Consider the following 20,844-nt stretch of genomic DNA (forward strand, 5'->3'; position numbering starts at 1 on the left):
TATTCTATGGGTCGATACGATTACGGGGATACCAGACATGAATATATTTTCTTACGTTTTACTAAATTTGTCAAACAAAACCCTAATGTGGGGAAAAATCTATCATTTATGTATTGCCGTCTTCCAAGTGGCATAACATTGTTACATTTATGGCTACGGAGCTGGTTGATGGCTTGTTTTTTGCGGGACATGTTGTACTTTGCACCAGTATCATGTCGCAGTACATATGGTTTTTTGATCGCATTTTATAGCATTTTTTGTGGGATTGAAAAGGTAAAAATCATAATTTTTGGAGGGTTTATAACAGTTTTTTTTTACGGCGTTTATCGTGGGGGTTCAATAATGAGTTACTTTTATTCTACGGGTTGTTACGGACGCGGTGATACTATATATGTGGGGTTTGTGTTATGATTTAGACTTTTTTTTGAGTTATATGTCTCTTTATATGTTTTGGGGGTTTGGGGCGTTTTTAGTGATTTATGACTTTATTTTTTTATTGAATAACTTTTTTTTTTTACTTTTTCACTTTTATACCATGGGATATGAACAAGCAATCATCTGATTGCTTCTTCATGATAATATTCTGCAATACTGATGTATTGCAGAGTATTATCAGTGTCAGCCTATACACTTGCATAGGCTGGCACTGTGCGGGTAAGATGACGTCACAGACGCCATCTTACCGGCAATTCTTGCAAGTAACTCTGGGGTCCAGATCGGACTCCAGAGTTGCTATAGCAACGATCGGCGCCCCCCGAAAACGGTTCGTGGGGGCCGATCGTGGAGGAAAGATCCCCCAGATGCATGTTGGATGCCGCGGTCGCGCTGACCGCGGCATTTAACGGGTTAAGCACCCGCGATCGGAGACAACTCCGATCGCGGGTGTTACACTGGGGTGCCGGCTATTAGTTACAGCTAAGTCACTGCGCTCCGTGGCGGATATATCCGCCACGGAGCGTGAAGGGGTTAAACAATGTTAATTTGAAAACGGAAATTTTATATATATATATATATATATATATTGTGTCACGGAAAAAAATGCAGCAAAAGTTTTCATAGCATTGGCCAAAAAAACAGAACGTATAAGGAAGTATAAAAATTCGTTAAAAATGCTCCGGTCATTAAAACCTTTTAAGGCCTGATCACGAAGGGGTTAATGATGTCCTAAATTAATAATGAATAAATGCAGCAGTAGAACTACAACTCCCATGAAGCCTCGCGTTTGGCCGGCACACGCTAGGCACGCCGGGACTTGTAGTCCTTCGCCATTTTAGGCTAAGCTGTGGTGTGTACTCTATTTCCCATCAGGCACCGGGAGATGCGCAGGACGCTGGGAGACAGCTGAGATCCGAGTCTCCAAGATGGCCACTTGGGGAAGGAGGCGCGCGGGGCTGGGAGGCAGAGATAGGTGAGCATGGCCCGCGATGTCTCCTCAGGTAGTCAGGTAGCGCCCTCCCTGCGGCCGCTGAGGCCCCGATCCCTGCAGGGGGCTGCCTGCACCGCGGTCTGGGCGACCTCCCTGTCATGTGTGTGCGGGAGAGCGGGGACAGGCCCGAGGTCAGGGGAGACTGGCAGAGGTTGTGAATGAGAGCGGTGCAGGGGAGGCCGCCATGTGCACACCCCGCTGATGTAACCTGCTGCTAATAGCACTGACCCCCGGCACACACGGGGTTAATTAACCCTGACGGCTCCGGGAAATGAAATACTGCACTTGTATTATGGTAATGAATTGACCAATGAAACTTAATAGAGGAACAGTCACATTATTGGTATCAATCATCTGCCTGTAGTTGTGGGCGCTGTTCACACTGGCATCTTCTCTGCCGCACTCCTAGTCTCTTCTCACATCCACATTGTATTTACAGCTGTGTCATATAAGAAATCATGGTGTGGCTGACCCTGTGCCCATTGGCCGGGGAATTTGGGTTTGGTTACATACACTTCATCATCTCTTCCCCCAGATAATACACTGTCCTGTACAGTATAACAGATGACATTGTAGAAAATCCCCTCCCCTTCTGTGACTATTACCTCCTGTGATGTGTGTTGTATACCACAGTGGGTTATACATTACACCCCTGCTACATCATAAGAGGACATCTTCATAATGTTTTCTCCTCATTCTGTCACATTGATATAATGGGGTTTCCACTGAAAAAAATCCAATTAGATTAATTTTATCTGAAAAGGGAGTTAGTTAAAAAAAAAAATAACTTATTTACATAATAAAATTATAAACAATTTTAAAAACCTTCAACAAAACAGTCCACCAACCCTGATAATCCCATCATACCATGATACACTTCATTGCTTGGATCTTAAATTGGCCAATTCTTGATTATAGGGATTACAGCAGACGGAAGAAAAGACCTGCGATAACTTTCCCTGTTCGCCTTCACCTGGACAAAACTATCACTAAAAATACTCCGTTGTTGAATTTTCCAATTTGGCTGATGACTTTTATTGCCTAAAATGCACTTGAATTTGTCTAAAATTCCTTTCTCAACAACTACTAAAAAATAATCTAAATTTGCACCCAAAGTTCTGTCTCTTCTGGTGTTTCTGAGAATCTCTCATTTCCATCTGTAAGATAATGATATAGTTGGAGCACCAAGGTCGTGTCCTTGACCCCCGGAGCGCTGCTACTCCTGGCTGGACCACTACCCTCTCTCTATGATAAGCTAGAGATTTGGTTTGTGAGATGTTTTGGGGCAGGGCTGAGATTTCGGCATGGATGGTAGTGTTCTGTTTGCTGAGGACGTGACCTTGATCAGCGACCACATTAGTATGCAGGTTAACCTGGGAATATCTCTGAAATGGCATATTAGACGGAAATAATAATAGAGCTATGTTGGAAATGACTGTGCACATTTCTTCAACGTGCTGCCAGCGGTTTATAATGGTTCACTATACTCACAGCTCAGCATAGTTGTGCTAAATGTGGGCAGATTAGGGCTATGTGATTTATTTGCAGTATGAGGCTGCGTTCTCATGTGGCGTGTTAGTTGCGTCCGGTTGTGTGCATCAGAACACGTGTTTTAAAATGTTATGATGCGTTTGTCTACCCTGGAAGCGTTTTTCTTCATTGCTCTAAGTTTAAGCAGCTGTGTAGACGTTTTCACTGCTCCTTACACTTGGGGCACATTTAGACGGCTGTCTGTGGGGATGTGTATGCAGCTGCAAATTTGCATATACGTCCCTGTAGATGGCTATGGCGGGCCGGCGGTGGTATGGTGTGCTACACATGTACACGGGGAATAGATGGAGCATGCGCTTCCAGAGTAGCCAAACGCTGTAAGTTTTGTAAATGAATGTACTCAGGATTAACTTCATGTGATGGTAACCCCTTCATTTCCCTCACATTAACAGCCTGGTCCAGGAGGAAGTACGCATGACTACATAAAGGGCTTATGAGACTGCTGGGAATAGCACATAATGTGATTAATCTGTTCCCCACGTCTCCTGCTGTCTGCTCTAATTGCACATGGCCCACTTGTCCTGTCCCCGAATGTAAGGGTCATGTGACCCAACCCAGGTTTAGTGATGGAAAGGATGAGTCACATGATGATGTAGAGGCCCGGGTGCACAGCCAGCACTTTAGTTATATAAACCCAATCACTTCTAGAGAATCTCACAGCTGAATGGAGAGGAGAGAGAAAATTCTCTGTACAGCCATTATCACAGCCTATGATTGGGGAACATTAAGACTTAAAGGGCTGGTGGTTTAGTGTCCCAAATCGCCCTTTAGGTAGTAGCTGTGTGCCCGCTATTGAAATGTTTTAAACTTGTCTCAGATGCACAGTGAAGCTGTTGTACCACAGCCAGGCCTCTCTGCATGTACCATGGGTACAGCACTCTCTTGGAGTGTAGACTGAATCCCATGTGGATCCATCGAGGGAAGTATAAAAGTTTATAAGAGCTAAACAACCCCCTAGAGAGGCTGGTGTGACCTGTGGAGCTGCACTTGCTCTGCTACTCCCAAACACAACAAGTAGCTGCACTGCTACTATTCCTATTCACCACATAGTCCTGATTCAGCACTACTCATTGTGAGCAGGAGACAGAAGAGGAGACCGGTTATCTATGTGCAGCTACATCTGCAGTGCTCATTAGGTAAATCTAACACACCCCGTGTCTTTCCTCTGACCTCAGCTATGTGGCTAGATAGACCTGCAGTTTCTTAATATTAGCTGAACACCATAACCAGGAATCCAAGTTCTAACTTTATCTCTTTATGTCCAAACAGGGTTCATACCCTACAGCAGTGATGGTGAACCTTTTAGAGCCTCAGTGCCCAAACTTCAACCAAAAGCCACTTATTTATTGCAAAGTGCCAGCGCAGCAATTTAAGCAGTAACTTATTTCTCCTTGTTCTTTGACAACTTTCAATCGTTCAGCCTCCTAAAGACACCAACGCAGTTGAAAGGAGGAGGGCAAATCCGCCTATCATTGTAGGAAGGTTCTGCAGGAAGATTCTTTGAGTCCTGTCTGGTGAACTTCATTCTGTGGCGGTGGCCTGGGTGCCCACAGAGAGGGCTCCGAGTGCCGCCTCTGGCACCAGTGCCATAGGTTCGCCACCACTGCCCTACAGATTTCCTTTAGTGTTTCACATGAAGTTACAAACGCGCACCAAGTGCAAAAACATTTTGGTCCTGTGGGAACATAGATCTTTATGAATCTGCTCTAAGTACCATATATACTCGAGTACAAGCCTAGTTTTTCAGCACAAAAAAATGCTGAAAACCCAAACTCTGCTTATACTTGAGTAAAAAAAAAATATAGGTTTTACTAGGTTTTGTGGAAAAATTAGGGGCCTCGGCTTATACTTGGGTTGGCTTATACTCAAATATATACAGGTATGTTAATTCTGTCCGGGGAAAGGTTAAAAAAAAACCCCATAAACATGAGCTTTAACCCCTTAACGCTCTGCGCCGTAGCTCTACGGTGCAGAGGTATAAGGGATGTATGAAGAGGGCTCACGGGCTGAGTCCTCTTCATACAGAGGTGGGGGTTTTTGCATTTTGCACAAAACCCCCACCGCTAATAACCGCGGTCGGTGCTTGCACCGATCGCGGCTATTAACCCTCTAAACGCCGCCGGCAAAGTCGCCGGCGGCGTTTAAAAGACGGCGGCGCGCGGGCGCCGCCATCTTTTTTTCGATCGCCACGCCCCCGAACGTCATCAGGGGCCGGCGATCGGTTACCATGGTAGCCTCGGGTCTTCTTTTGACACGAGGCTACATGGTTTATGCAGGTTCGTTACAATGAGCCAGTGGCTCATTGTAATGTATGACCTGCAAAAATGCCATATATTGCAATACTGTAGTATTGCAGTATATGGTAGGAGCGATCTGACCATCTAGGGTTAATGTACCCTAGATGGTCTAAAAAATAGTGAAAAAAAAAAGAAAAAAAAGTTTAAAAAATAAAAAAAAATTAATAAAATATTAAAAGTTCAAATCACCCCCCTTTCCCTATAACGGATATAAAACATAACAAACAGTAAAAATCACAGACATATCGGGTATCGCCGCGTCCCAAAATGCCCGATCTATCAAAATATAAAAACGGTTACGGCCGGCGGTGACCTCCGAGGCGGGAAATGGCGCCCAAATGTCCGAAATGTGACTTTTACACCTTTTTACATAACATAAAAAATGAAATAAAAAATGATCAAAATGTCGCACAGACCTCAAAATGGTAGCAATGAAAACGTCGCCTCATTTCGCAAAAAATGACCCCTCACACATCTCCGTGCGCCAAAGTATGAAAAAGTTATTAGCGTCAGAAGATGGCAAAAACATTTTTTTCTTTTTTGTACACATTCGTTTAATTTTTGAAAATGTATTAAAACACAATAAAACCTGTATAAATTTGGTATCACCGCGATCGCACCGAACCAAAGAATAAAGTAGGCGTGTTATTTGGAGCGAAGAGTGAAAGTCGTAAAAACTGAGCCCACAAGAACGTGTGCGTTTTTTTTTCAATTTTTCCACAATTTTTTTTCAGCTTCGCAGTACACGGCATGTTAAAATAAATAACATTACGGGAAAGTAAAATTTGTTACGCACAAAATAAGCCTTCACACAGGTCTGTACACGGAAAAATGAAAAAGTTATGGATTTTTGAAGTTGGAGAGCGAGAAATGAGGCGAAAAACCCTCCGTCCTTAAGGGGTTAAAGATAGAGTGGGGTAGATGTATCAATCTGTTTATGCAAGAATTTCATCATAATTTATGCAAAAAAACAATCCTATGCCTTGAGTCACATTTATTGAGGGATTATGAGGAAATCCAGGAACACCTGAAATGATTCATTTTATGGTTTATGCAGTAAAATAACATTTTTGCACAGTGATTCGGTAATATCTCGCCTTTGTCAAGCACAACGGCGCTACACAAGGAGGAAAGGAGGTAGTGGATGGCTGAGTCACTTGATTCAGTGCTTACGTTGTGCACGTCTGTGCTAGTTGAATCTGGTACTACTATTGGAGGGCTGTTACAGGTTTTCTGTCAATTTATTGAGGGGTTTGACATTTTTTGGATATATCAACAGCTGCTAGAGTAAATTGAACAGCCTTGGAAAGGGCTTGGTGGGCAAAGGTGTGGGCGCCAAAAAAAATATGCAAATCCAGAATGTTATCACTTTGTTCTGGCATTAACCAAGCCAGTAGACAGTCTTTATATCATCCGCTCCAGTATGAGACTGCCCTTTGTAACTTTTAGTCACTTTTGAGAAATTTGCTTCAGTGCATCAACCACAGTAGTAGTAGGTATGAGGTAAGTCCCGGTTCTTTTTCAATAACTTTTTTTTTTTAGTTTTTTTTTGGCAGCTGCACATGCACAAATGTTAGAAATGTTGTGTCTAAAGCCAGCTTGATGTGTAAAAGGTTCCCCAGTCGTGACCTCTTATAGTAGGTTACTGATTCCCCATAGCGCTTCATGTCTGCCTTCCACCTATCAGCTCACAGAGCACTTGTGTGCATGTTATGCTGATAAGGGAAGGCAAGAAAATGAAAGCAGTGCTGAGACTGGCTGCTAGGGACCACCCAGCCTCTTGTTTCTTTCTATGTGCATGCATTGTTTTGCTTATGACATGTTGTACCGCTTTCTAAAGATATTCTTTTTGTCAGGGCGCCCTTTTCCACAAGCGAGTGGTACATCGTACACGAAATTTACAATGGTGAAAATGCACAGGACCAGTTTGAATATGAACTGGAGCAAGCGCTGGAAGCCCAGTACAAGTATATAGTAATCGAACCAACCCGCATTGGAGATGAAACTGCCCGCTGGATAACGGTGGGAAATTGCCTGCACAAATCGGCAGTGCTTTCTGGTACATTCTGCCTTCTTACCCCGTTAGTTTTGCCTTCAGAGTATTCACCCTACTTGTCTCTACCAGCTGGCATCCTTAGCTTGGCCTGCTCTACTCTCTATGGAATCTCCTGGCAGTTTGATCCTTGCTGCAAATACCAGGTGGAGTATGATGCCTATAAGTTATCAAGACTGCCGCTACACACTCTTACCTCCTCCACGCCGGTGGTGCTTGTAAGAAAGGACGACGTCCACAGAAAGAGACTACATAACACGATAGCTCTGGCTGCGCTGGCGTATTGTGTCAAGAAGCTGTATGAGATTTACGTTGTATGATTTTCACACAATGCCAAGGATGCAACAGTAACACTTATTTTTTTTGTGGAATTTGGTAGAGATTGGAGAGAAAAAAAAGTAATTGCTCCTGTTATTTACAGCGCTTTATACTAGGAGGATGAGGACATGCCGTCAATGCAATATCCCCGAGACGCAACATGGAATATACTCACAAAATGGCATAAGAGGGAGGGGTTTTCCTTTTTAACATAGACACCTAAGTATTTGTTGTACCATACTTAACCAGCCAGAAGTCCATGTGACCATTATAATAATTAAAAAAACAAAAAAGAAAACAAAACACTTGATGGCTTACTTGCTTCCCTATTGTGGATAAAAAACAATTTAATTTGGATAAGTCTTTCGTCGTCCATCCTTTCTGTTTATGCGTATTAAACCATTAAGGGGAATATTTTTTGTTGATGTTTCTATTAATGGGCACAGACATTTTTTTTTTAAACCAAAAAACACAAAATTGATTATTAATCTGATTACTTTAGCAGTGTGCACTTAATTACCTTATCATTTTTAGGGACCACAATTTTTCCTTCCTGTCTCGAATGCCATGATTGTGGTATCTGACAGGTCACAAATTACCTGTACAATGTGTGTAAAATTGGTCCACAGACAGTATGTGGGTCATCGATGTGTGGGGTTCGCTCACGTACCAATGACCCTAGAAAAAGAAAACTGCTACTATAAAACCAATAAATACATTTCTGTCCGTGTTGCCTACAACCTCATGCACACAGGTGATGCAGCCCTGGTTTCTGGCGGCTTGTTTTTGTATCCATATGTTTCTATGGGCTCATACACACCATGTCTGAGCTTAGTGTCCCCGAAGAAAAGCTCAGCGTAGGTCTTACTCTTGGCCATGTTTGTGGCAAGAAAACTTTCCATAGAAGTCAATAGAGCTGTAAAAAAAAACATTGGTTGCACTACATTTGCAGCCTGTATTTACAGTGGGTTGCACAGGCCTAGTTTGTGGCCATATGTCAGACTCTTGGGAAATACTGTTGGCATACTATATAGCCAAGAGTCTTATAGTTTGTGGCCTGGTAGTTGAGTTGATGATAACTTTTTTTTTTTTGGGGGGGGGGGGGGTGCGCTTAAATGCCTCAGCTTACAATAACTCCAAGTTTTAGGAAAATCCAAGTGACCTCTCTTTCAGCAAGTACCAGTCATGTCTGTGATTTAAGAAAAACAACAAACATTTTCTTGTTAACTGAGAAATATTAATTAAATTCAGAGTTTACTGCAGAGCTGATCCCCAGCACACAACTGTATTAGAAAGCATTTATTGTTCAATTCAAATGTAGGGACATGTGTATAAAAGCTGCTCATTGTTTTAAACTGGGTCACACAATAGAAAAGGGATCCCAAGCACACCCCCAAATCTACAACCAATGGCCCATTCCTGACCTCAGCAGAATTAAAATGTGGAACTTGTAGCAGAGCTCTGCATAAAGGAAGGCGCCCGGGTCACTGCCTATAGAGAGGGGAGGGGTAAGCTACGGCACACATCCACAGCAGCACGGAGCCTTTGGATTTCTCACACATGGCTTTCTTGTTTGGTCTAGTGTGTTGAATAATGACACAATGTATTGTTTATCTGTAATTGCCTAATTTTTAAACTTTCATGGACCAGATGCTTTGTTCCCTTTTATTACATCCTGATACATAAAATGATAAAATTAAGAGGGTGTAATTTCCTTTTCTCATTCACCAATTTCTATACCCATATATTTACTATATCACTTTCCAATGTATGAATACGCCAATGAACATTGATTGGTACTTTGGGTACAAAAATTGTGCAGAGTTTTCATTAGGCACTGTTCACATTTAGATTTCCTTTAAGGTAAAAAAACTATCACTCAAAATGACCCCTCCTGATCATCTTCTTGCTGGTCATCTTTTCATTAATAGAAAGATGCCTATTTTATCAATATTTACCTTTTGTTATGCTATTAAAAAAAAAAAAAAAAGCACATCAACGTGAAGTTCTGCTGATCAATTCCTTCATATCTCGTACAGTCCACCAATGACTCCAGTGTCTTCGTGGTTGCATTGCTGGTGTCGTAGGTGGACTGGCTACGCACACATTCTGAAAATAAGAAAGAGATGGCAGTGTGGTGGAAGTGATTGGTGGTTCTGAAGTGCAGTTCACATTAATTTGCATATTTGTTTCACAATGTTTTTATTGAGTTTTCAAGGAAATGTAAAAGTTACTAAAGATATATTGATATGATTCACATAGTAATGAACAGAATCTCTATGGGTGTCAACAGTAAGCACTATCAAGCTCTGGAATGGTAGTTCATTCATTGATGCTAAGTAACCAGGAGTAGAGTTTCCTTGTCATTGACTAGGCAGTAAAGTCTATCGTTCAAGATGATCCACATTAACTTGGCTCGAACCAAATCAAGCCGGACTGATTTTTTTATTTTTCCTGTGAAGTGCCTATTTTTTTCATCAAGAAAAAAGGAGAGAAACCTCCTCAAAGAGAGAGTTATCTGGTACTTTCTCATTGGATAAAGCCTAACTGGGGTGAGTGGCAAGTTGATCATGGTGATAGAATAATACATATTATAAATGTGCCTCCTGAATCTGGGCATCTTGGGACATTCCCACCAAATAAAGTGCATCCACAACCCCTAAAGCATAACTGAGAATAAGAGGAAATTACATGGGATATATGAATTGGAACTAGGTACCATCATAGCAAAACTTTGTAAAATTAGCTTCTATTGGGGACATTGATCGAGAGCATGGAAGTACATACTGCCATGTCTTACCATTCTCATAGTGAGTAATACCTATATAAATCTCTTTCAAGTTAACATGTAACTTAGTTTTCCATTGGTTCTATTAATGTGAGAGTAGGTGGAGGACTATGTACGGCCCGCTTGAGCTACGTGGAAGCAAAGGCCTTCAAAAGGGGTATAAAGCGTAACATCAGGACAGATTTCTTTCAGGCTTTTAATGAAGTGATGCATTTGGGTAAATAAGAATACTTCACTATCAGGCATTGCATATGTAGTCTTGAAGAATTCTGAAGATCGCAAGGCCAGGCAATTGCAAAAGTCGCCTATTCGATACAATTCTTTGTCCAACCACTAACCCAATCCCATATCGCCAGAGGAGCAGACACAGGGAAAGGACTTGTAACCACAGTAGCACGTCTAGGGGCACTCAAGGGCAAGAATGCTGCTGAATAGCGCCCCAACCCAAAGTGACTCTGCCCCTCATCTATGCAGTGTTACCAAGTGAGTTAACCTTGAGGCATAAAAGTATTTAAGTATATTTGGAACCCCCAATCCTCCATGTACATTGGCCGCAGAGAGAGTGGAAGCCTGGATCTTGCTAAATTTGTTGATGTGTCTTCGGAAGGATTTCAGGCATAATGCGGGTAAGTCTATTGAAGTGCTTTGTAAATAATATAACAGTCGGTAAGAGGGTCACCTTAACAGCAGCTTTTTGCCTCATCCACAAGAGGACCATTGATTCATGTGCCTACTCAATCTATGTTATGTAATTTGCATATTTGTAAAAATCTTTTTATAAATATAATGGATAGGGATAACAATGGACATTGTTGGATTGGTGAAGAGATGACCTGTAAAAAGGCCATGTTGGTTCTGGGGGGTGATTTTGAGCGACAGATTTCCTTTAAAGGAGTATTTTCATCTGGACATTCACATTTAATTAATCTGCGCTATACAAACATTTCTCCAATTGGAAGCTGTAAAAATTTTTTAATATGTGTGAAGAAAATTTCCTATATATGTAGTCATATTAGAAACAGGACAGCTGTACTTGGATACGACCACTGCTCCTGGAGTGATTGTACAAAGAAACAAATTGATTTCTCATATGAAATGGCCAGGAGTTACTGCATATCTCACAGCCGTGGTAATGAACGCTAAATCCAGGTGGTCGGCCTCAATAGCACATGTGCAGGGGTCCTGTCTCCAAGGACAGTGATCTCTTTTCCAAGGAACATCACGGCTACATTTATGGGAACTTATCTTTTTAAGAACATGAAGTAAATTAAATGTGAATGTCTAGGTGAGTAGACCCCTTTAAAAAGCTATACCCATCCTCACATGAGGAGTTAGACCCCCTCCATAAGAGACACAACACCCCCTTGTGGTCTTTTTTTCTGGGAGAAGTATATAGACCCTTGCTACATTTTTTTTTTTACAGAAAAGTGCAAAAATTGCAAAGGCAACATGAGAGAAAAAAAATCTGTTTTTTTTCTTAAATGCTTTTTAATTTTGAGTTTTGTAATGGACAAATGAAAAATGAGGATATTGATCCTAAATTTTATTTAATTGGGGGACATCCTTTTTCTGCAATTTTAAGTGACTTGCAACAAATTAGCTGCAATTGCTTGCAGCGTAGCTAACTTCGCTGGTCCGTAGATTTCATGCAGTGTGTCATGTATCTATATACTTCAGCTGTTGGTTCCTTTTCTACGGCTTTTAGACTCCCAATTTGTCCTGTTTTTGCGCCTAAAAAGTTGCAAAATAGAGCATGCTAGACAGTTACTTCCCAGTTACCAAAATAAAATGTCAGCAAAAATAAAAGAAAACACATATTTTGGTTATATAAATGAAATTTTTCTATTGCAATTATGCATAAAAAAATAAACATTACGAATAATTCGAACAATTTTTTTTGCAGTTAGGCCATTGAGACGAAATCTTATAAGTTTTCAGATTTGCTGGACCAATGCAAAAACTGCACATCCTTGTTTGACATCATTTCAAACATGCTGAAAATTAACCAAGTCTCGCGAGACGTGACAATCCACTTTTTTGGACACCACATTTATTAATAAAAGATGTAAGGATCCACAATTAAATGCTTATTCAGTCTGTTTCCAAATTAGATTCCTGAAATCCTTCAACAGAGGGCTGTGCAGAAGGAAGACTTTACGAAATCAAATATGATGTCCGGCAAGGAGTAAGCTCTCGTAGATGTCTGATGACCAAGCCGGTCAAAAACTGATACGTGTGCCCCATATTTTTTTTTTTTTTTTTTTAAAGTATTGTATTGCTTAAAATGCAATGAGCACTATTTGCCTTTCAGGGCACAATTAGAAGATTCAGGCTCTATACAATGTTCATAGAAGTAATTATCTGTCCAAACAATTCAACCTACAATGCTACACATAATTTTTTTTGTCTATGAAATTGCTATTGCAACAATGGTGTAGCCTGATCAATCAAGTGAGCTGTTTGATGCAAAACTTCAAGTCTCTGACCACATCCATCGCTACAAATACACCCCTACATACACCCCAAAACATTGATTCCAGCGCTAACTAAATATTTCTTTACATCATAATAAGTAACCCCAGAAATGTTCATTCCAACAACAACCAATCATTCACATCATACAAATACACCCTAATATCATTTATTTCAGCAAATATATTTCACATACATAGAACAATACATCCCCAACAATGTCACCCAGTTCTGTGGCGATACACTAAACCACTCAGCCTTAGGCTGCATTCACACTACCGCAAGAGGGACGTATATACAGCCGACATACATCCCCCATAGACTGCAATGGGCGCGCGGCGCCCTACGGGAGCGGTGCGGTCCTATTTTTTCAGGGCATACGGCGCCGTGCGCCATATATCCCTATGGAGAGGGGCGGGGGTGAGCAGCGCTCTCCCCCTCCTCCTCTCCCCGCACGCTGCCGTGTGCCCGCCGTGCTACGGTACGGCGGGCACCGGTCGTGTGAATCCAGCCTTACTCTTCATTATACACCAAACTGATTCTCTGCATATCACGACAATGATCTAAATGCCGACTGCGCATGTGCACAGTTTCTCTTTCAATCCCGCGCGCATAAAAGAGCTCCCTGCCAGAAGGGACGCTCACTTCGCGCCGGATTCAAGCACGGACCATCCCGAGACCGAGTAAGTTTTCACCTACTCCTGCAACCCGACCTTATTACATACAAGTACACATTTATTATTTTTCTGTTCACACTTCACAGCCGATCTCTACTGCTTTTGGGTTTTACACCCAGCCTAATCATACCACCTTGGCGCATAAGGTAATTCTCTTTATACTATACCATATACCCTATTACATTTTTTTTCCACACCACCCACACTTTTCCTACCATCTATTATATCTGCCCCTATATCCCCCTTCCACATCTACATAACCATAATTGTGATGATCTATTGATACCATCTTGCTTACCAATTTTTTCCTGGGATTGTTTTTACATGTTTATAGCCTTTTATGTATTTATTCATGAATTAACTCATTAATTTATTTACTTATACCAATTACTACTTTATGGACCTTTCATACAAACCATTGTATTTTTCCTTATATATTTTTTCTATATTTTATCTGTGTATTATTTCTATTTTTCTATGTAATTGTACTATGCACTTTCAGCTATATATTATTATTTTAACGTGAGTGAGCATCTCACATCTTATACATAAGTATTGTTTTAATGTACCATTTTACCTAGTATCCACCACGGACCTGATGAAGGGGGTAGACCACCCCCGAAACGCGTAGTCCTTCTATTGTACCAATAAACCTTACCTTGAACCATACTACCTGTGTCGGACCTATTCGGGCAGCGCGTCTTATACCAACCCGGGTTTTTCTAAACTCTATACCTACGTGATTCCCTATCCGGCACAATCCTGTACCGGACTCCGGGAAGACGCAGCACACCAACGCAGCATACCAACAACCACTAAGGAAGAGACCGAACAACGAATCTCTGCTCTAAACGCATAAGACACAAGGTGTCTTCAGGTGAGCAGCTACCTTTACTATCTCATCACACTCAAGTGACCTATTGCACTAGGGGCGCCGCCTGTGTTTCTTTCTATTTTTCAAGTCTCTGCCCAGGCAGGTAGGGTCACCAGATTTTACTCCCATTAAATCACTAGCTCCCACAGAAGAGTAAAAAAAAAAAACTTTGAAATGCTCACCTCCGCTCCTCTTGATGTTGATCCCAATCCAGGATCACCTACAAAAAAAAAAAATGTATAATTGGCAAACTTGAGCGTGACGACAAGATGTCCGGTGCTCCAGGCTGCTAATTATGCACTGCCCCCCCACACCTCCCACTCCCGTGCTTGGAGAGAGAGGTGGCATCGTGCCTCTCGTGTTTCGTCACCTCCCAGCAGACTGGAGTGTGGGTACAAGATGTCCGGTGCTCCGGGCTGATAATTATGTACGGCCCCCGCTCCACTGCCATGCTAGGATGTCACCTTCCAGCATGGCAGAGGGAGGTGGTGTATAATTAGCAACTCGGAATGCGGGGACAAGATGTCCAACTAATGACATGCCGCAGTCACCTAGAAAAAAAAGACTTCAAGACTAGCAGAGAACATCACCGCGATATCACCTAGTATTTCTAGGTTTTTGGTTTTTTTTTTTACTTTTCTGAAGTGGCAGATTTCCTTGTGTGAAATTATGTGCATCTTATGTGAAATCTCCAGTTTACATTTTCATACAATGTCATATGAAAGCGGTTGGAGTGGGGAAGCGGGTCACTTTAGACAGTACAGGATCTTCATCTGCAGCTCGTAATTCAACAATGTATTTAACCGTCTTTAGCTCTGGTCCTGAAGCTCACTGATCCAAAAGCCTCATGTGATATGAAGAAGAGATTTGTAGATTTACCGTAATATCATACCATGGGTATATAGAAAGAAAAAAGGTCAGCTCACCGCACAGCCAATTCTTCAGCACGGACAAACTTTGTTCCAAGTCCAACACAAATGGTAAGAAGGGTGGTCCAGCTGTCCAAACTCCATGCAGTCAAGAAAAGCCTTGGTGGACGTATTGTTTCACAAAATACATTCTTTATTATCCACACTTTAAAAACACGGCCAGTGAATGAACAGAGGGAAAAACGCACAGCCACAGATAAGCACATCTACGCGTTTCGGAAAGATTCCTTACTCATGACTGAATGCGGAGTGTGCACACTCCGTTCGCTATATCCCATTGTATTATAACTTTGTGTTATATTTTTTTCAGGTTTTTAACATGTTGTTTGTATTATGTGGAGTGTGATCATGTGATCTACAATTGCACAATTTAACTCACCTGTGCACACTCCGCATTCAGTCATGAGTAAGGAATCTTTCCGAAACGCATAGACGTGCTTATCTGTGGCTGTGCGTTTTTCCCTCTGTTCATTCACTGGCCGTGTTTTTAAAGTGTGGATAATAAAGAATGTATTTTGTGAAACAATACGTCCACCAAGGCTTTTCTTGAATGCACGGAGTTTGAACAGCTGGACCACCCTTCTTACCAATATCATACCATGGTTCTAGGTTCTATTGAACCAGAGACAGCAACTTCTGAAGCGTTCCCTCAGGTCTTAAAAACAAGCTCATTACAGGGAATACATTACTTTTCTCACCTCATTTTCATATGAATTTTTTTTTTAATATAGGTAAATGGGTGAGAATTCACTTGAGGCAAACCTCAAAAGGACAGTTCATTCTCTAGCAGAGGATGCTGGTAGTTTAGTGGGTAAAAGCTAGTGACTGAGTGAGTTCCATTAAAACAAGCAATCTCCTGGAGAAAATAAAAAAATGGTTAATGCCTTACTGGTCCTCCACATATGATTTCAGCTCATGATATAAAAAAATGTTTAACAGTTGGAAGCCTTGCCCTCTATGTTCTGACACTCATAACTGTCATTGTTTGCATGATGAGAGGACATTTTCATTGATACCATCATGACAACTGTACAAATCTTGATTACAGGCGGTCCCCTACTTAAGAACACCCGACATACATACAACCCCTAGTTACAAACAGACATCTGGATGTTGGTAATTTACTGTAGTTTAGCCTTAGATTACAATAAAGAACTATAATAGTTATTAAAGGTGTCTGCAATGTAGCTTTGTTAATCCTGGTTCTCATGACAATCCAACATTTTTAAAGTCCAGTTGTCACAAACACCAAAAAAAATTTACAATTAAACAGCTGCCACCTAAACCGCAAACTTGAGTCGGGCAAACTATCCCTAGACTATAGCAACAAGAGAGACAGATAATAGTGTGCCCAAAGAGATTTTAAAATTTGGGGTCAGATATGCCCAAAAGTGTTAGCACAAGGTCAATATGTACCCTACATGCCATGTTTCGCCTACAAAGGCTCATCAGGGGTATGATAAATGACCACTAAATCTCATAACAATAATGAGAGTAGAATGTAACGGATCGCGACTATGTCCATGCAATCTGAACATGGGGTGCTTAGAACATCACATATTCAGCCCTGCATGCCCTACTGATGAGGGTGATCGAAGAGCGGCACAATTGCTCAGTGTGCGTTGCCTGCTGGTCAGTGAACCACGAATTGTATGGACACACTGTACTCACCTTTCCGATACCCCCCTCAGGTGCTCTTCTTGCTTTCGATGCTCCGGTGCCTCTTAGGGTCCCCTCATGATGCCGGCAGATCACAAACAATGACGTTGGCAATCGGCTGACGGCATTCTGAGTGCCGGGACCTGAAGAGGAGCGCAAGGTCCGCTACCATGTTCTCCGATCCCTTCAGATGGAACACTGGAAGCGATAGGACATTGTTTTCTGCCCAACAGGATATTTTGTTGGAAAGACGTATCAGATCTTGAGATCTTGTCTCCTCTTGGTTATGAAGGAATGCTACCACTGTAATAACCGCTCACAGTTAGAGTGAGTAGTGACACTGGGTTGACCCCTTGAAGCAAAGTTCCCACTAGGTTTGCTTGCCACTGCTGCCAAGCCATCCCCTTCATTAAAAGAGTGTGAATATTTCACCCATTTAGAGATATTTTTTACTTCTAGAGGTATTTTTAGTCCTGTCCAAAAAGAGAAAAATCCAGTTTTGGATGACTCTGGTATGACTTTGGCGCCATTGGACCTAATGAATACATGAGGTCATAAGATAAGATAAGATAAGATAAGATAATCCTTTATTAGTCCCACAGTGGGGAAATTCACAGCGTTACAGCAGCAGAGAGGGTACAGAGAGTGAAGTACAAACTATGACAACAATAATATTAGGGATAAATGAACAAAAAGAAAAGCGGGATAAAAAGACATAAAAGAGACAAGCAATGATCGGCAGTTTGATGTTTAGTCTGTGGATGGGACCTGCAGGGACTGGTTAGGTGGGGGGCGCAGGTTACTTCTGTTTGGGCCTTGTTTGTTGAACAGCCTGATGGCAGCGGGGAGGAATGACTTACGATAACGCTCCCTCTCACATTTGGGGTGAAGCAGTCGGTCACTGAAGGTGCTCCCCAATGCCACCACAGTCTCATGCAAGGGATGGGAGCTATTCTCCAGAATAGACTTCAACTTACCCAGTGTCCTCCTCTCAGCTACCACCTGCACTGTGTCAAGAGGACCCCCCAGGACAGAACTGGCTTTCCTAATCAGTTTGTCCAGTCTGCTCTTTTCCCTAGCTGAGATGCTGCTTCCCCAACAGACTATGCCAAAGAAGAAGGCTGGTGCCACTACAGAGTTGAAGAAGGTCTTAAGAAGAGCCCCCCGCACTCCGAATGCCCTCAGCCTCCTCAGCAGGTGTAGCCGGCTCTGACCCCTCCTGTGAAGTGCGTTTATGTTCTCTGCCCACTCCAGTTTATTGTTGAGGAGGACACCCAAGTACTTATAGGACTTCACTGCCTCAATGTCTGTCCCATGGATAACCACCGGTTGAGAAGGAGGACTGTGCTTACGAAAGTCCATCACCATCTCCTTGGTCTTCCCAGCATTAATCCTAAGGTGGTTTCGCTGGCACCAGTCCACAAATTTCCGGATCAGTTCTTTGTACTCCCTGTCGTTCTCACCTGTAATGAGGCCTACTATTGCAGAGTCATCAGAGAACTTCTGGAGGTAGCAGCTACATGAATTGTACCTGAAGTCTGCTGTGTACAATGTGAAGAGGAAGGGAGCCAGAACTGTACCTTGAGGTGCACCTGTACTACTCATCACAGTATCCGACACACAGTCCTGGGCTCTCACATACTGCCACAACATTATTATAGCATGCCTTATCGAACAAGATGGTTCCCTTTGGAAGGAATTTACTTGATCTATCAATCGGGTTCTCTATACTTCTGGAAAGAAGGCTGTCTGGAGTATGGATTTTGAAGATATGTCCAAGAACCGAAGGCTGTATTTTAAGGGTTTGTCTGGTTTCAGGGAATCATTTTTTTCTGTCTCCCGTTTTCTCCATATTGGAGTCCAGTTAAGGACCGAACATGAGGTCACCAATAAAGAGAATACTACATAAGCTGGATTGGATCCGAAATCCCCATTCTACTGCCTTAGCCACAGTGCACATATTGTGTGGAATGATAAGCCCATTTTGCACTGAAACACACTCCGGCCAAGCGTCCATGGTGAATACAGTTGTGAGTTTTAGCATACGAATGGTCTCCGAGCAATTTTCTTGGTTTTTCATCTTTTATGCAGTTTTTTGAACTCTGAAAACCAGAAGAACAAAGTTTGGGCAATTGATGTAATTGCAAGGTTTAAATTTAGATTTCGCATCGCTGAAGGTCTTTAAGTAATGCGTCCAACTTTCCATCCATTGGATTCTTAAGTTGAATGCAGTCTTCAAACGGCAGGTCAAATTTTTTTAAGCTTCTTTCGTACTTTAACATCTGGTCTTGGTACAGTGTTCCACAACTTAGTCTATTCTTCATCAAATGCTAGGCGATTTCTAAATTCATCGAGTATAAGCTCTTTCAAAGTTTCATTGATTGGAATCCTTAGGAGCAAAAAGAAAAGGGTCTTTCCCAACAGTTACTCCTGGATAGATTACAGTTACGTATAGAAAAGTATACTTATAGTATATAGAGTTACTTCCTCTGTATTTAGAGAGTGTGATTGCTTTTAATATAGGGTCTAAATCTTTTAAATGAGAAGAGGTGCTTTCACTCCATCTTATTAGGAGCGAGTTGGTAAAAGGCTCATTGTCACAGTCATCTTTAAAGCAACAAGAGGCGACATCCAAATAGGATTCTTTAATCATTTGTCTTTTCTGAGGAGTTTGGGAAGGATTTTACACAGAATACACGGAACTTGGACTTTCGCCCCTAATAAAGGAACCCATTTAGTCTGAAAGATTTCTCATCTCTTATAAGATTGTCTATACATATTTGGCAAACAGGCTAAAGAGAGTTCCCCATTGCACATATTGCATTTGCGGGAGGTTGACTGCTTTTTCAGCCTTTTCTTTAACCGCCTACTTTCCTTTTCCTTCTCTCTATCCCCTTTTCCTTTCTCCTTCTCTTTGGAATCCTACCAAACCCCACACCATGATTTTAGACTTGTTGTAGGTCATACTTTGTGTTTAGCGGGCTGCCTTTAAGGTAAAAAAAAGGAGGCATTGTTTTCCACCATGGAAAACTTATTTGCATACTTCCCAGAATTCCCTAGTGAAGCATCTATGGCTTTAAGTCTCCACACGCATAAACAAGTCCATATAATGGCTTCTGTGCAGTACAGGATCTCAATAAACCCAGTCCCAGCAGACCTGAGCAAGGTAATTCATAATAATAACTTAATGAAAGAGGGAAACAAACAGTACCTAATCTCAGAGGCACACAAGGTATAGGCCTGGAGCACCAAATGGAGACGTCAGTGTGACAAACCTGCAACAATTTAAAACACACTCCCTCTGACCTCACTCCCGGTATGCGCCGCAAACCGGAAGTGACCTCTACTAAGGAACAGCATGGTGGCGCCCATCAAAGCCAAAACAGCTGGCGGGAGCAGGGCGCGAACAATAGTCTTTGAATCTAGCTTTTAGAGGTTATGGGAACCCCTACCCCCCCAGTAAACAAATAAATCTCTCTTAAAAGTAGGTCCTCTATATAAAATTTAGGATTTTTAAGATCTGAATATGAATTTTCAGAATAGGAATTTAAAACTTGCAACTTATGAAGAACAAAACCTTCCAATTAGCCAATTGCACAGATGAAAAGGCACTTTCCTCCAGCACCTGTAAATCTGTCGCACAAGCAGCATGTATAGGCAGTGGGCATGTGCCAGGCACAGGAGGCAGTGGTATCAGCACAACATTTTACTAGACCAATTCTTTATTAGATACCAAGTAGCACCAATAAAGTTAAGACCTCATGTTAGTGCATAGGAGGTCAGGTACATACAATTCAAAT

General features: G+C 41.9%; 1 protein-coding gene across 1 annotated transcript; it reads left to right on the plus strand.

The window, feature by feature from the left end:
• Positions 1 to 1,220: 1,220 nt before the first annotated feature.
• TMEM11 (transmembrane protein 11) lies at positions 1,221 to 9,345 on the plus strand. Its single transcript, XM_072120824.1, has 2 exons — positions 1,221 to 1,408; positions 7,131 to 9,345. The coding sequence occupies exons 1-2, from the start codon at positions 1,362 to 1,364 to the stop codon at positions 7,645 to 7,647; spliced, it is 564 nt and encodes a 187-aa protein (XP_071976925.1). The 5' UTR covers positions 1,221 to 1,361; the 3' UTR covers positions 7,648 to 9,345.
• The last annotated feature ends 11,499 nt before the right edge of the window (positions 9,346 to 20,844 follow it).

The sequence above is a fragment of the Engystomops pustulosus genome, chromosome 8 (assembly GCF_040894005.1).
Source record: "Engystomops pustulosus chromosome 8, aEngPut4.maternal, whole genome shotgun sequence".
NCBI lineage: Eukaryota > Metazoa > Chordata > Amphibia > Anura > Leptodactylidae > Engystomops > Engystomops pustulosus.

Excerpts from the sequence above, each read along its gene's own strand:
- TMEM11 (XM_072120824.1), top strand. The coding sequence starts at position 1,362 with ATGGCCACTTGGGGAAGGAGGCGCGCGGGGCTGGGAGGCAGAGATAG. Across the intron at positions 1,409-7,130 it reads GGGCTGGGAGGCAGAGATAG|GGCGCCCTTTTCCACAAGCG; the intron begins GTGAGCATGGCC and ends TCTTTTTGTCAG.